The sequence below is a fragment of the Macaca fascicularis genome, chromosome 12, assembly GCF_037993035.2.
Source record: "Macaca fascicularis isolate 582-1 chromosome 12, T2T-MFA8v1.1".
Classification (NCBI taxonomy): domain Eukaryota; kingdom Metazoa; phylum Chordata; class Mammalia; order Primates; family Cercopithecidae; genus Macaca; species Macaca fascicularis.
In genome coordinates this window covers 105540849-105555038 of record NC_088386.1, presented here as the reverse complement: position 1 = coordinate 105555038, position 14190 = coordinate 105540849, and the positions used below count along the sequence as shown (strand labels likewise).

At 37.2% G+C, this 14190-nt stretch overlaps 1 protein-coding gene across 50 annotated transcripts in view; it reads right to left on the bottom strand.

The window, feature by feature from the left end:
• MAP2 (microtubule associated protein 2) overlaps positions 1-14190 on the bottom strand; it is a 316151-nt gene that overhangs the window by 34674 nt on the left and 267287 nt on the right. For 20 of the 50 annotated variants that reach the window (XM_074009956.1, XM_074009971.1, XM_074009958.1 and 17 more), the window contains 4 exons: positions 4170-7895; positions 3741-3947; positions 3435-3569; positions 143-204 (listed from right to left, as the gene is read on the bottom strand). In XM_074009956.1, the coding sequence (XP_073866057.1) occupies positions 143-204; positions 3435-3569; positions 3741-3947; positions 4170-7895 (4130 nt within the window). The remainder of the gene's footprint in view (positions 1-142; positions 205-3434; positions 3570-3740; positions 3948-4169; positions 7896-14190) is intronic. The other 30 variants (XM_074009963.1, XM_074009965.1, XM_065525975.1 and 27 more) reach the window with 4 other exon arrangements.

The window sequence follows — 14190 nt, the reverse complement described above, 5'->3', positions numbered from 1 at the left end:
CACGGAGAATCTTCTGGGTGAGTGAACTATTTAAAATGACTTTTAAGAGTAAATATTTAAACAATATCAAAAGTTATTCCGATGTTGCAGCTAATACCAAAGGAACTTCAAATGAAGAACAAGGAAAACTTTTTTTACTCACAGAGACTTTGTCCTTTGCCTGTTTAAATACACTGGGAGCCAGAGCTGATTCCCCACCTGCTGCTGTTGAAAATAAAAGACAAACAACCCCAAATTTAGTCTCTAAAAACTCATAAATGCAGTTTTAAATACCTTTAGGATATTCTGTTGTGTCAACAGACTAATGCAAAGCAAAAGTTTGCTTATTCTGAGACTCAAATTCAATAACTCAAGTAACCTGAATAGCAATAACATAGCATGTGGCTCCAACTATACTGTGTGCTAATTAATATAACCCATTGTCTACCAAAGCACAGATAAGCACACCAAATAATTTTTCTATTGATTACCAATGTATCTTTGAGTCACTAGTATGTAAGGATAGATCCTTTAGAACAGAAGTTACAGAATAGCAATGTGAATGTTGCAAAGTTTAAGAGAAAGAACATTGACTGGTTTCTGGGGTTCGCATGATATACAGAAGGGGGCTCATAGAGATTTCCAAACCCTCTTCTTGTTCTGGAAGCCACTGGCATACCTATAGATATTTCAGTATTTTACATTTCAAACTGTCATGATGTCATGATCAGCCAACCCCTTTCCCTTTGCATCCCTTCATTTCACAAAATGAATGACATACTTGTTTGATGTGAAAATGCCACATGAGAAGGGAAGAAAAATAGCTTGTCAAGAACAGAAAACACGAGAGAAAATTTAAGTTCAGTAAATACAGAACATGTTCTACACATGCACTTCCTGTATGAAATTATTACCACATCTGTTACTGTTGTTTCTCTTGCTGCTGTTTTATGCTTCTGGTTTCAATTTTGAACTCCATTATCTCTAGCACATTTTGGTTGATGACTTACCTGAGGTGGCTTAGCTCTCATGATTTAAAACAATCCTTTGTGGTTTGGAAAACCATCTATGTTTGAAAATTGGGCTTAGAAGACAAAATAATCAAGCTTGTGTGTTTATTCCTCCTTAATTTTCATTCATAAAACAGAAACCCTCAGAAAAAAATATGTATCCTTATAAGCCCTCTGAATAAGTTCCAAAAAGGTATTTTATGACATGTACAGTTCTGACACAAAAATAATAACTATCTACAATATGCTTTATGCCATGTAGGACTAGCTAGTGAGATTTTTCAGATTCTAGGACTTATCGTTTTTAAGGAAGCAGTAAAAATGATGCCTTCCTACTACCTCTGTAACATAACTCAAACTCTTGAGACACGTATAGCTTGCTTCAAACCAATGACACCTATATCTGATACATGTGTTCTCCTTAACATTAGACCAGAATAAAGGAAAATCTTAATTAGTTCAAAGATTTTAAATTTCTTTCAAAGAATGAATAAAAACACCATTTACTTTAAATGTAGTAAATTGCATATCAATGACATGTAAACACTTTACTAAACCATTTTACATTTTCTCTAAAATTCCACAATCCTGATGACATCTTTCATCCTCTTCAGGTAGGTTATAGAGTTTTTATGCTAAATCAAGAGATTCTGCTTGCCCAAGCAATTTTGCTATTAAGTTAAATGAAGCTATTAATTTGCTATTGAGTTTAATGAAGTTCTAAGTTTAATGAAGCTAAAAACCTGAGAAAATGAACTGAGGTGTGTCATGTTAATTTCTAACTCCTAACTTCAGAGATATTCTTCATCCTGAAGCTTTATCAAGGTTTGCATATATACAAGCCTTCCATTTTCCAATTCGGCCTTAGATTCTTGTTTTTGAAGGAAAGCACATGATATGATTTCTAGATGAAGAACACAAATACAAAATACTTGGAATTTTCAATAACTAAAATAAAACCATCAATTACCTTGATTTTCTCTTTCTCACAAAGGCTAATGTTCCTTTTAACCTTTAAAACCATCCGAAGATTTATATAGAGGCACTGATGATGTACAATGGAAAGAAAAACATTCTTTTCTGATTTAGCGATCTGTCATTTTGTAGGCTACAAGCATGCCACTTAATAAACTCTAAAATAAAATATACTGTAAGATTATCCTAGTATAATTAAACATATAAAATAAATACTTTGCACTGAAATTTAGAAAAAAGTTGGCATTACAGATATTTGTAGGGGTTTTTATGATGGTTTCCAACATGTTTTATTTCTTTATCAGTTTTATAAACTTAGGAAAAAATATGTATTTGAAGAAGAGAAGTGAGTAGACAGCAGGCTGGGCGCGGTGGCTCACGCCTGTAATCCCAGCACTTTGGGAGGCCTAGACAGGTGGATCATGAGGTCAGGAGTTCAAGACCAGCCTGGCCAAGATGGTGAAACCCCATCTCTACTAAAAATATATATACATATATAAATTAGCTGGGTGCACACCTGTAATCCCAGCGACTCAGGAGGTTGAGGCAGAAGAACTGCTTGAACCCAGGAGGCGGAGGTTTCAGTGAACCGAGGTCGCGCCACTGCACTCCAGATTGGGTGACAGAGCGAGACTCTGTCTCAAAAAAAATAAAATAAAAATAAAAAAAAAGTAGGTAGCAAAGTAAAAATAAACTGAAGTTTATTTCTAACTTAAGTTCCTCCAAAAAGGAAGAGTTTTCGCTTCAAATTTTTGAATACTAAATTATATAGAAAAGTTGAGTAGTTTGGATCCAACATATTTAAGAAAATCTCCATGACACAAGGTCAGCTAAGAGATGTAGTTTAGTAGAGTGAAAACCTTGTTAATTTTGGATATGAGGAATAAAATCTGATATAATTACCAGAAAATTTTGTTTTCTTTTTTTTTTTTCCCAACAAAAGCAAAGTCATAGTAATTTTGTAAACCACAATTGCACTTCCTGGCTTGCTTTTCATTTTCAGTATCTAAATCACTACACATTCTTGGTGGTTTTCAATAAATTCATCAACATCAGTAACAGATTTGGCAGTAACAATGTAGAAAATAGGACAAATATTTATGGGTTTAAGCATGAGAGGGATAAATAAGCAAAATAATGAGAATGCATACCACAGTTAAATTCATCGCCATCGTCTAACCAAACACACAGAATGAAAATAGGAATCCCCAGAACGTGACACTAGAGCACAATGCCAAGATACAATCACGCACTGTTATGTCTGAGCATGACAAAGAAACAGATGGTCATGACCTTTTCTGTAAGGAGGGGGAAAAAAAGAATAATGATACAAGACACTTAATAGCAAATTTTTCATAACTGCTGAGATTCTTGGAAGAAAAACAAAATGAAGAAGCTGCTACAGTAATGAGATTTAAAAAAAAATACATGTCTATGTTTGCCAGTCACATTGCAGAATTGAACAGTCACCTGTGGTTTTCCGCTTAACACAGGAGAGATGAGTTGGTCTAGTATATTTGATAGCAGGTTTTAAAATGAATTTCCTGGAGGGAGAGTGGGCCTGAACTTCTGTTTTTTTAGCAAGTTCAGCCTTCTTATAAACTGCTATGAATAAGAAAACACAAAAAGCATACCATCAGGAAAAAATAAACACTTGGAGCAAAACCGAACGAAATTTTATAAATAATTAGTTACCACTGTTAGGCAGTTCTTCTGCAAAAAAGTAATAATGAATTACTTCAAAAACATTTTTAAAGAAGTGATTGTTAAATGAACCTTTTTTCCTTCTCACTTCATCTCTGGAGACTGTGCTAGGTTCCTTTTTAGCTACTTTTCTTTCAGGAGTGGAAATTCTGCCTCTCCCGGTTTTAAAAGGCTTTTCTTTTCTATGTTTCTCAAGAGATGATCTCCGAGCTTCCTTTTCAGCTTTCTCCTCTTTAGGAATAGTTTCTAACTGTTCTGTCATGATGCTCCTATCATCATCTGTGGATCAAAGCAAATCATGACAACAACAACAACAACAACAACAACAACAACAGTGAAAACATTAGTAACAAGTGTACAAAATCCTTTGTATATTTAACAAAATGCAAAACAAAGAGATAAAGAGGTATTTTAAAATGTTTAAGTGAAAAAAAAATCCCATAAGGTTATTGTGTTTGAGTTGAGAGTAGAAAATTTAAAAAAAATAATAATAATGCACACCTTGAGTGTCCACCCAGAGGCTGTCAGCGTCCATGATGGAGTCGTCAATGGTGGTCTCGTCTTTGTAATCGTCATAGGTTTCTGTCTTATATTCAGAAAATGCAACCTCTTCTCTCTCAGGGGAAGCTGGAGCCTCTGGGGAACCATCTTTGGGTTCTGCCTGGGCTTCAGCTGCCTCTTCTACTTCAAACTCTTCTTCGTCATGAGGAGATGGTCTCCTTTCCACCTCAGGCTGCTCTAGTGCTGCAAAACGCACGCTGTGGGACCCTGACTCCCCTTCATCAGTTGTGGTTTGCACTACAGTGATGAAATCATCCTCGATGGTCACAACAGACTCAATCACTCCTTTGTGTTCACCTGGGCAGGTCTCCACAAATTCCTCCCTGGCACCTGAGACACCCAGGTCAGTAATCTGAAGGGTGTCTGAGCGGAAGAGCAGTTTATCATATTCTCCCTGGGCTTCTATCTCTTCTTCCTCACTCTGAATCTCTGCTGGTTCAGATATGATTGCTTCATGCAATGGCTCTGCAACATCAGAAGGCGTGATGGATATATCTGGGGTCTCTTTGCTTTCTTCTTTTGGCCCCTGAATAAATTCCATCTGGACATCAGCTCTCTCATCTGTGGCTAAATCAGCCTCTGAAACAGCAGGTGGGCAAGGTATTTCCACCGACAGTTTGACAGCAATCTCATCTTGAATTAGAGATGATTCTGGAGATGTTTCCTTCTTGCCCTCATCAGCTTTCAAGGACTCCATGGTAAGACTTTCATGCTCACCACTAGACTCATAGGACTCCTCCTTGTCTACAGCCTCCTGGTGCACCAAGTCAGGCTTGGCCACCTTCTCTTTGACTTCTGTCTCACTAACTTTGATGCCTTCTTTCATGTGGCCAGACTCGACACCCATAAATGCATCTACCTCCTGCGGTGCTTTGGATGAGGGGGTCATGTCCTGTGTAGCCTCAAGTTTTAGCTCTGTTGTCCTTCTATCATCTATGTTTAGCCCTGAAGCCATCTGTCCAAAGTCACTAATTTTAACATCTAGTTGACCCTGGACAGCAAAATCCAGACCTTGTTCCACCTTTTTGGATGATTCTACCTCAGCTACCTCTGGCACTGAACTAAGACCCTTCTCCGCTTTCTCAGAGGATGCATCTGTTGGTATTGACAAATCTTTGGCCAAAGCTTGCTCATAGGTTACTCCTAATCCGAATGTTTCTACTTCATCACCAGCCTCTTCAGTTTTCTTGGCATGTTCTTTTGAATCAGTATGTTCTTCACTTTTTTCTATTACAGTATCCAACCTATCATTAGCTTTCTTCTCTTGGTCAAACTCCTTACTCAGTCCTGATTTGTCATCAGAGATATGCGCAGATGCTTCTTTGTCAACACTGAACTCATCTTTGACTCTTCCGGCTGCTGCCAGTTTCACTTCAATCAATGAAAGGTCTGTGGCCAAATCTCTTCGAACTTTATCATCAGTGCCTTCATAAAAGGAACCACTCTCCCCTGATAAATTCTCACTGTCTTGAACAGGTGACGGCAATGGGACTGTGTATTTATTGAACACACAGTAGCCCAGGTCTTCGAGCTGACTGTCCGTTTTTACAATGACATGGTTTTCATCAGTTACCGGGGGCAAACCAGTACGACTATCCTCAACCACAGTCTCTGATGGGACTGATTTCCTCCTGGCAACCTCAGCATCTGCACTCACAGAAGCCAGTCTTGACCTTGTGCCTGCCAGATCTAGCATTTCAGGCAGGTCCGGTGCCATGACAGTACCATTTTTGTAAAAATCTTTGGCTAGGAAAGGAGACTCACATGATGTCTCCACTTGAGTACTTTCTTCTCCGGTAGCTTTTACTTTCTCTATCTGTTCCTCCTCTTTGCTTTCTACAGGGAAGCAAGGGGCTTTCTCTAGTGCTGGTGTGGTGGCTGGAAGGTAATCATCCCCTTCATCCATACTTCCACTAGTGTTGGTTAGAATATCGGAAGCCAGAGGAGAAAGATCATGTCCCCGACCAAAGTTAAATCCAAGGGCTATGGAATCTAGGCAAGACATAGGCAAATTGATTGACATGCTTCTTTGTTCTATTGCAGACCTACCACCAAGTCCTAAACTCCTGCTGAGGGTCAAATCGTCCTTATTCTTACTGTGGAGGTCCCTTTTCTCTCCATACACTTTTGGATCAATAGTGAACATTCTTTCTTGAGGAGAACTGGGTTCTTCAGGTAAATCAGATGGATAACTCTGTGCGAGAGTGCTGTACCCTGTTTCTTGTGCTGGAGGACTGGGCTGGGGTTCTTTTCCTGTTTGAAACTCCTTGTCACCATTTTTATGCATGGGAGACATGGTATCAATAGACTCATGGACACTTTCTCTAGTGTCACTCAGTTCATAGTAATCACTGCCTGGCTCAATGCTTTTTGTTGCTTCTTCCTTCAAGGCAGATGTTTCAAAGTACTTGGACATTCCTGATTTATCTTCATAAAATGGCATGTCAAGCTCAGCTGATGTTGCAGCTCCAACCCCTTCAATCTTATCTTTGTCATCAACTCTCATTTCAAAAAGTTCCTGAATTGAGCTCTTTTCAATTAATGCAGATGGTTCGGTCATGGCTTTCTCCAGTGTTTTAGAGGTCATGGCTGAATCTGTAACTGCTTGCTCCAAACTTACAGGGAACGAGTCCTGTTTTGACATATCTGTGGTAGGCTCTTGGTCTTTCTGTTCTGAGAAAATATGCTCTGTGGAGGTCTGAATTATGCCTGCTTCTTCATCTGCAGGTTTTGGGGGTTTACTCTCTTTTGGCACAGCTTCTTTGTCAGAAATGGTGGTTTTTTCTTCAAGCTTCAGCTCAAGTTCCTTTTCAGTAAGTATAGGTTCCTGTCCACTGGGGGTGAAAGTATCTTTCTGCTGTACAGTCTCTTGATTTATGGCCTCCTTTTCTTCCTCTAAAACTTTCCCTGTAACATGTTCTTCTACAACTGGAATGTGAGCATCTTTGGGTAAGGTCATTGCCTCTGAGGGTGGTGCTTCTGCCGTTTTGTCAGGTTTATCCTCATAGGGCTCTTCAATGTTAAAACCATCTTTGGCAGTAGCTGGGCCACTGGTTTGTTGCAGAGATTTTTTGTCATCTGGCTGTAAAAAGGCAGGGGTGAAGGGTGATGTGTCTGTAACTATTTCATTCTTCATGACATCTAAAGGAAGAGTGAAGCTTCCACCTTGAAAGGGACTTGGCATGGGAGAATCAAATTGTTTCCCTTCCCATTTTGGGATATCATCAAATACGTCTTTTTCCCTCATGGGAGTCAGAGGGCCAGGAGATATTGGAGCAACTAAACCCCACTCATCCTTTTTTGCTTCTGTTGGCATTTCGATGAACCAGTCCTTTTGTTCTTTTGGAGTTGGAGGCTCTTTAGGGAGGTCAATGCCAGGTACTACAAGGCTTGGTTCTGTCTTCTGTTTCATGTCTTCCAGGCTGGCAACAAGAGTGTGCCCAAACAAAGCTGGGGGTGCTTTTTCTTCTTCTGTGCCTTGCATGTCCTTTTTATCAGGGTAAGTTTTAGTTGTCTCTGGCTGAGAAACTAAGGCAGCATGTTTAAGGTCTTCACCAGGCTTACTTTGCTTCTCTGACTCCTCTTCCTTCGTGTCTAAAGGCTCAGCTGCGGAGGGAGTCAATTCCTGCTGATCATGGAACTCCATCTTCGAGGCTGTAAGTAAATCTGAAGTAATCGGGTTGATTTTTAAACAAATAATAGGCAAGTGCATTCAGGAAATAAGCTTAAAATTATATTTTGAAGTGATAAATGAATGGTAGAATAACAACAAAAATTATGGAACATGCAAGCATGCTACCCATGTAAAAATCAATATGAAAAGGTCAGGACTGAGATTTATGTGTACCATTACTAAAATGAACTCTGGTTATAAATTAATGTGCAAAGGAATTGTAAGAACAGTATATTTCTGGATATTCTTTTCTCTTTTTTATTTGTTTGTTTGTTTTTGTCTCTCCTAAACCTTATGTGATGTGTATTATAGAAGAAACGAAATTCATGTGCCTTCTATACATAAAGATTATAAGCTAATGAATATTGAGTAAGCAGCTAAGTTAGGGTACTGAAGAATAGTAAGGACTAAATATAGATAAGACTTGATTTCTACTGAACATTTTCATTGGTTTTATCATTTAAAAATGAATTGGTAGGCTATGGGCAGAGGGCCAAGTAATGCACAATGATGTAATGTTAATAGTTTCAGTTAACTTGATCAACAAATGTCAGGGCCAATTCTTTAGGCATCCACAGGTTACTGGCATAAATTTTTAGAATTCATCTGAAATTAAATTTCAGAAATATAAGTAAATATTTGCTATCAATTTTATATGATATGACTTAAGAATTTACAAGCCAGTTTCTATCACATATTGAAAAATTTAAATTCCTAATCATTACTTAGTCTGGACGATAGATATAAGAAAATCTGAATTACACTGTTGATACTGGGAAGTCATGTGAGTAACAAACTTTTCAAAACAGTCAACTATTGAAATAACTTTATTCCCATGGTCATGACCTCAATCCCTGCAGCATGACCAACTGGTGAAGCATTGGCCAGTATCGGCTTTAGAGGTGCTCCACAGAAATTAGATAACACATTTTTATAAAATAATAAAATTCAACCATCTCTAAAAGAGCAAGTGTATGGATCATCATTACCTTATATACTTATGTGTCCTGTTGTAACAATAGAAAAAAAATACTTTATGAACTTCTAATAAAGGTTAGATGAATGAAAACTCAAGAGATATGGGGATGATCAGAAGGGTTGGCTGCCATGGGGAGAAAATGATATGAGAAGCATCAGCAGGAGCTCAAGAAAATCAAACCAGTATTCATTGAAGCATAAAAAACATAGCACATTTTGGTTGCAAACAAAAACGATTCCACCATTTAAGCCTCTATGTGCCAAAATCCAACTGTACGATTTGAAATAAAAGCATATGAATTGCTGTCCCCAAAATAAAAACAAAAATATACATGTATTAGCAATGTGACTGGCAAACATTTGAGATGAGGGGGGCGGGTAAAAAAATAAAATAATAAAATAAAAAAAGAAGCTCACATAGCATCATCAGCCTGGCTGCAAAGCGTATTGTATCATGGCAAAGGAAAACCAGGAATCAGCTACAGCACTGGAAAACCAAGCTGCCACACGGCACTTGCGCAAGCCACGCTCTCTGCACATGAAGCCTACAACAGTGGACTTGTTATCATAAGACCCAGCGATGAAATAGCGAAATAGCATTGGAAAGGCATCAGGTTGGTAAGCCACTGGAGAGATCATTTGCAACAAAACACATGCAAATCCTGAGAAAGACACACCTTCCCCAGCAGAGGAAGGGGTTTTTACTTCTGGAGACACCTCCTTGACCTCTTTTACACTTTTCTCATGTGGGACCCCTGCCGGGGCACTCTCTTCGGGAACTATTTGGGCCTCCGCACTAGACTCCATTTGGCCCTTACTGAGGCCTTTGGGTTGGTCTGAGGACTTAGCAGCCCCACACTCTTTCTCAGGAAGAGCAGCAGGTTTCTCTTCCTCAGCCATCCGACTCTCTAGCGTTTCTTCTTCTTAGGGATGAAAAAGATGTTGACATCATGACCACAGAACAATACATGAAATGACAGAAATATTACTAAAGGAACACTTTCAGCTCCATTAGAATGACCTCATGAAGACCTCAGCTGTCTTTTTTATTTTACCGTTTGGATGAACAAATTAATATTCTAATGCAACATACATTATGTACTGGTTGGAAAACTATGATGTATAATCTGCTAATAGTGATGACTTTTAAAGTCTCATTAAAAGGCAATTTATTTTAAAATTTGAGAGCTGAAAGGGTTGTATTGATTGATTACCCTTATTGGAAATGGCAGTAAGTTGCACGCATGTGGAAAGCTTGCTGGAAATAAGAGATGGTGCTGCCGGATAACAGATGGTTGTGAAAAGATGGATGTACTGATGTACTGAAAAAAAAAGTCTTTAAATTTGTTAGACATGTGCTGTTTTCGCCAATGCAGGAAGCCCCTACATAAGAATTCCCGGCTGCTTTATTTAAAATGTGCAAATTTTGCTAAAGAAATCTTTGGGAATAAAAAAAGCCTTGCCTCAAAAGAATATCCAACCAACTACCTTAACAGCTTTATCACAAAGTCCACCAAATTTACTTAAAATACAATTTATTTAGCATTTACAAGGTAAGGGACTACCTAAGTCAAGTTATGTTAGCTTCATTGCATTATGATGTTGGAGAAAATGAACATTTTCAAGAAGTAAAATAAAATATGTTAAAAACAAGGTCAAGGTTAAATTTAAATCTGTTTAGAAAAGTCTACCTCTGGGACACAACTATTACCATATTGTTTAACTCCCTGAAATATCAGTAAATATCAGTTCATGTATAATTCTCCTTGACACTAAAGAAAAAATATGCACATTAGTAATAAAGTCTTATTTCTGTAATTCAAAACAAAATCATCAAGGAAAGATCATTGAGTGGCAATCAAACGGCCAAAATAACCACCCCCCAAACCATGTATATCAAATAAAAAAGTTAACATTTAAGATGTAAAGATAAACTTTTCAAGTTCATGAGTTATTGCACTAATTTGTTTCTCATTTACACTTGAAATGTCAGTAAAAATAAGTAAATCCCATTTTGTCACTTAAGGAATTAGAGAGAAGTATATGAGCTGTTTTATAGTTTTATAAATGGAATATTCTTACAAAATTCTTATGAAATAATTGTGCATTGTTTAAATGGCCCTGAGGGAAAGACTACAGATAAGAAGAAAAGGAATTTTCTTTTTTTTTTTTTTTTTTTTAGAAATATTAATATCCTCAGAGAGAAACAGAGGGAGAGAGAGGGAAATAAAGAGCTACGTTATCTCTTCACATTTAGCACTCATTTTTATTTTTGTAATTTAATTATGGAATTTAAAGTAGCATTTTAAAAATTTAGATTCTAACTTGTCATTTTAGGAAAATTTTATAATGTCATAGATTTTGATTACAGTTAAAAGAATTTTAATATAACTGCACTATAATGTTACCTTTTTGAATAAAGTCTAATCAAGTTAATGTACATGTTTTCAAATCCATGTAGCTTTTTAGCTTTCCATTTTCTCATTTGGTATAAATCATATTTATTTCCACTACAATTGTTCCTTATTTAAAAACACACATATTTTAGAAATTTAGTTTAGAAGAACTTAGTTTCACTTAATAGGACTTATATTTCTTTATCGGAGAGCCTGAGCTATTGGTGTTCTGTTTTCAAAAGGGTCCTTGAAGACGCTTATTATGATGACTGTAGTTGGTGAGCTGTAAGCTTATTCCTTATTGCTTTAGAACTATCTGCTTTCATATTAAATATTGTCCCTTTTGGAAATAAACTCTTCGCCTAAGCAAAAATATATTTAGCTGTACCTTTTTTTTTTTTCTTTACCAAAACTACCTAGTTAGAATGAAACATATTGCAAACCATCACCTACTTATTTTATCCTCACGATAACCAATTATACACTTGAGTCTCTCAGCTTTATAAGGCTAGAATGACAAAGGCTTTGAATCATTTCCTTCATTTTAGTCCAGCTCTACTGATGTGGGCCAAGATTTAGTCACCTGGGGAAGCCTCTGTAGTTTCTGTGGATGATTACATGATATGGGGAAGTACATTGTTTCCGTAACATTTATTCTGCTCTAAACAGATTCTTCATTCTTTCTCTTTTAAAGATCTATCACATTAATATAGCACTAAAAAGAAAGCTAATGCTATTTAAAGATACTATTTAATAGTAACATTATGTGTCTAAGGAGTAAAAAAATTATATTAAGACTCATCTTGTTTGGTTTGGGTAAGAATATGTTCTTCCCCCGCTGATTATTGGCAGGGAGCAGAAAGAAGTCATACTTTAACAGAATAGTTTTTTGCTTCTCTCTCTCTCTCTCTCTCTCTTTCTTCTCAGAAGCAATGATACAGAAAAAGGAAGTGCTCACATGCCTCTAGTAAGGCTTCTTTTATATAAATTGTTAAGGCATTTGGATAGATTCAACTTATATAGGAACTTCACTTTCATGCAGAGAAAACAGGCTCCTATCCCTCCCACCCTGTATGAAGGCACACTTAACATGATGCAGGTGGTCAAAGCTGCAGGCCGGGGAGGAGGAGCAAAAGGAGACCATGCTTGGTTCACCTTTCTCCTGGCCTAAGTGGGCCTCTGCATTCTGCGCTGTGACACTGGGGAGCACACTAGAGGTGGTCCATTCTGAGCTGAACAAAGGATGCTCATAGTACTCCTCATCGGAATTGTAAGGGTCATCATCAGGCACAGACACCGAGATGGAGGGGGCTAGGAGTCTACGCCTCTCCCCGCTGGTGGTAGGTTCATGGCTGGGGAACCTGTGTAGAGGACCCACTTGATCCTCAGCCCCTTCATCTACAAACAGACACACAGGAAGAAACTGCAGGGAGAACTGGACAACACAGACACAAGATCAGACGGACGAGACAAACACCTACACAAGGACACGAAGGGCCACAGAAGCAGCACAGCAGGATGAAGGGAAATTAGCAAGATCAAGCTGATGGAGGATGGGAGACAGCGAATGTTTCATGCCTCAGTAACCACTCAATTCCACCTATCCCTTAAGCAAGTTTGTCATTGATCTAAGTGAACCAAAAGCATTGACAGTCCTGCTGCAAAATAAAAATCATCTATACATTCCTCTCAAACAAGTCAGAATAACCAAGGAATCGTTGGAATAGAAACAAAGCCTTACAAAACAAATGCATTCTTTGGAAGAAATTCTTTCATGAAGATTAACTCTACTCGTGCTTATATCAATATATTTATAAGTTAAAAAAGAAGAAAGTTGTTAGGATTTAATGCCTGTAAGATTATGAAGAAAATAGTCCTGTTTAAAACATAGCCTTAATTTTCTAGGATGCACAAGTAGTTAGTGTTTTGGTTAATTTAATTCTAGTTAATAACGTTAACCAGAAAGTCATTTTTAATTTTAGTCCTGTTAAGAAAAATCTACAATGCATTATTCCTCTTCCCTGCCTTAATAAGAAATGAGCAGTCAGCATAGCTCTTTCTTTGGATGCTAAGGCTAATGTAGTACCTAGGGACATCATTTTAAACAGGGTTCTGATTTGCAGGGCAGAGAAAGTATACTGTTTTAAGAAAGCCTCTAATATTATAAACTTGTTTTCTTATGTTTTGTTTCCCTCCTGAAAGCTTAGTAGAGATACAATTAGCTGAAAATTTCTGCAGAGTCGGCTACAGATTCATCAAGACTTTATTCCATGTAGTTTCATTTGTACCACTGGCTCTTGGCTGTTTTTCATGTTTCAAATCTCTTATTGCATGTTTCTTATCGAAATGCTAAAGTAACTACTCTCATTTCTGTTCTTTCCTGTATCTTGCCTAGGAAATTTGCATTATTTAAATATATCTCCTTAAATATACAACTGTAGATCAGTCTGCTTAGCATTTGGATTCTTGTATAATTCAATGAGCACTTGGCTTCTGATGTGATGCAGACATTATATCTCAGGCCTATGTGGTGGTTACTAAATTTGCTAATCACTATTTATTTACTTATATTGAGAAATCAATTTAAAACTTCATGACTCTCAATAATAAGAACAAAATCTGTAGTATCTATCTGTACAGTTTTTATTTATATCAGATTTTAAGAAGACAAAATTATAGCATTAATTTGCAAATATACTATATTTTTAGGACAGTAACTTATTTTTGGCAACCAAGTGATGACAACTAGAAATAAGTCTGAAATCATGAGGATACTAAAATAACATTTTGTAGAGTGAATACATTTAATCTTTCAAGCACATTATTTACTGATTGTTCCATGGAAGATGTTTCTGGATAGATGCTCAGAACTTTCTCAGCCACAATGCTTTTTATATCATGGGATAGCAGAAGC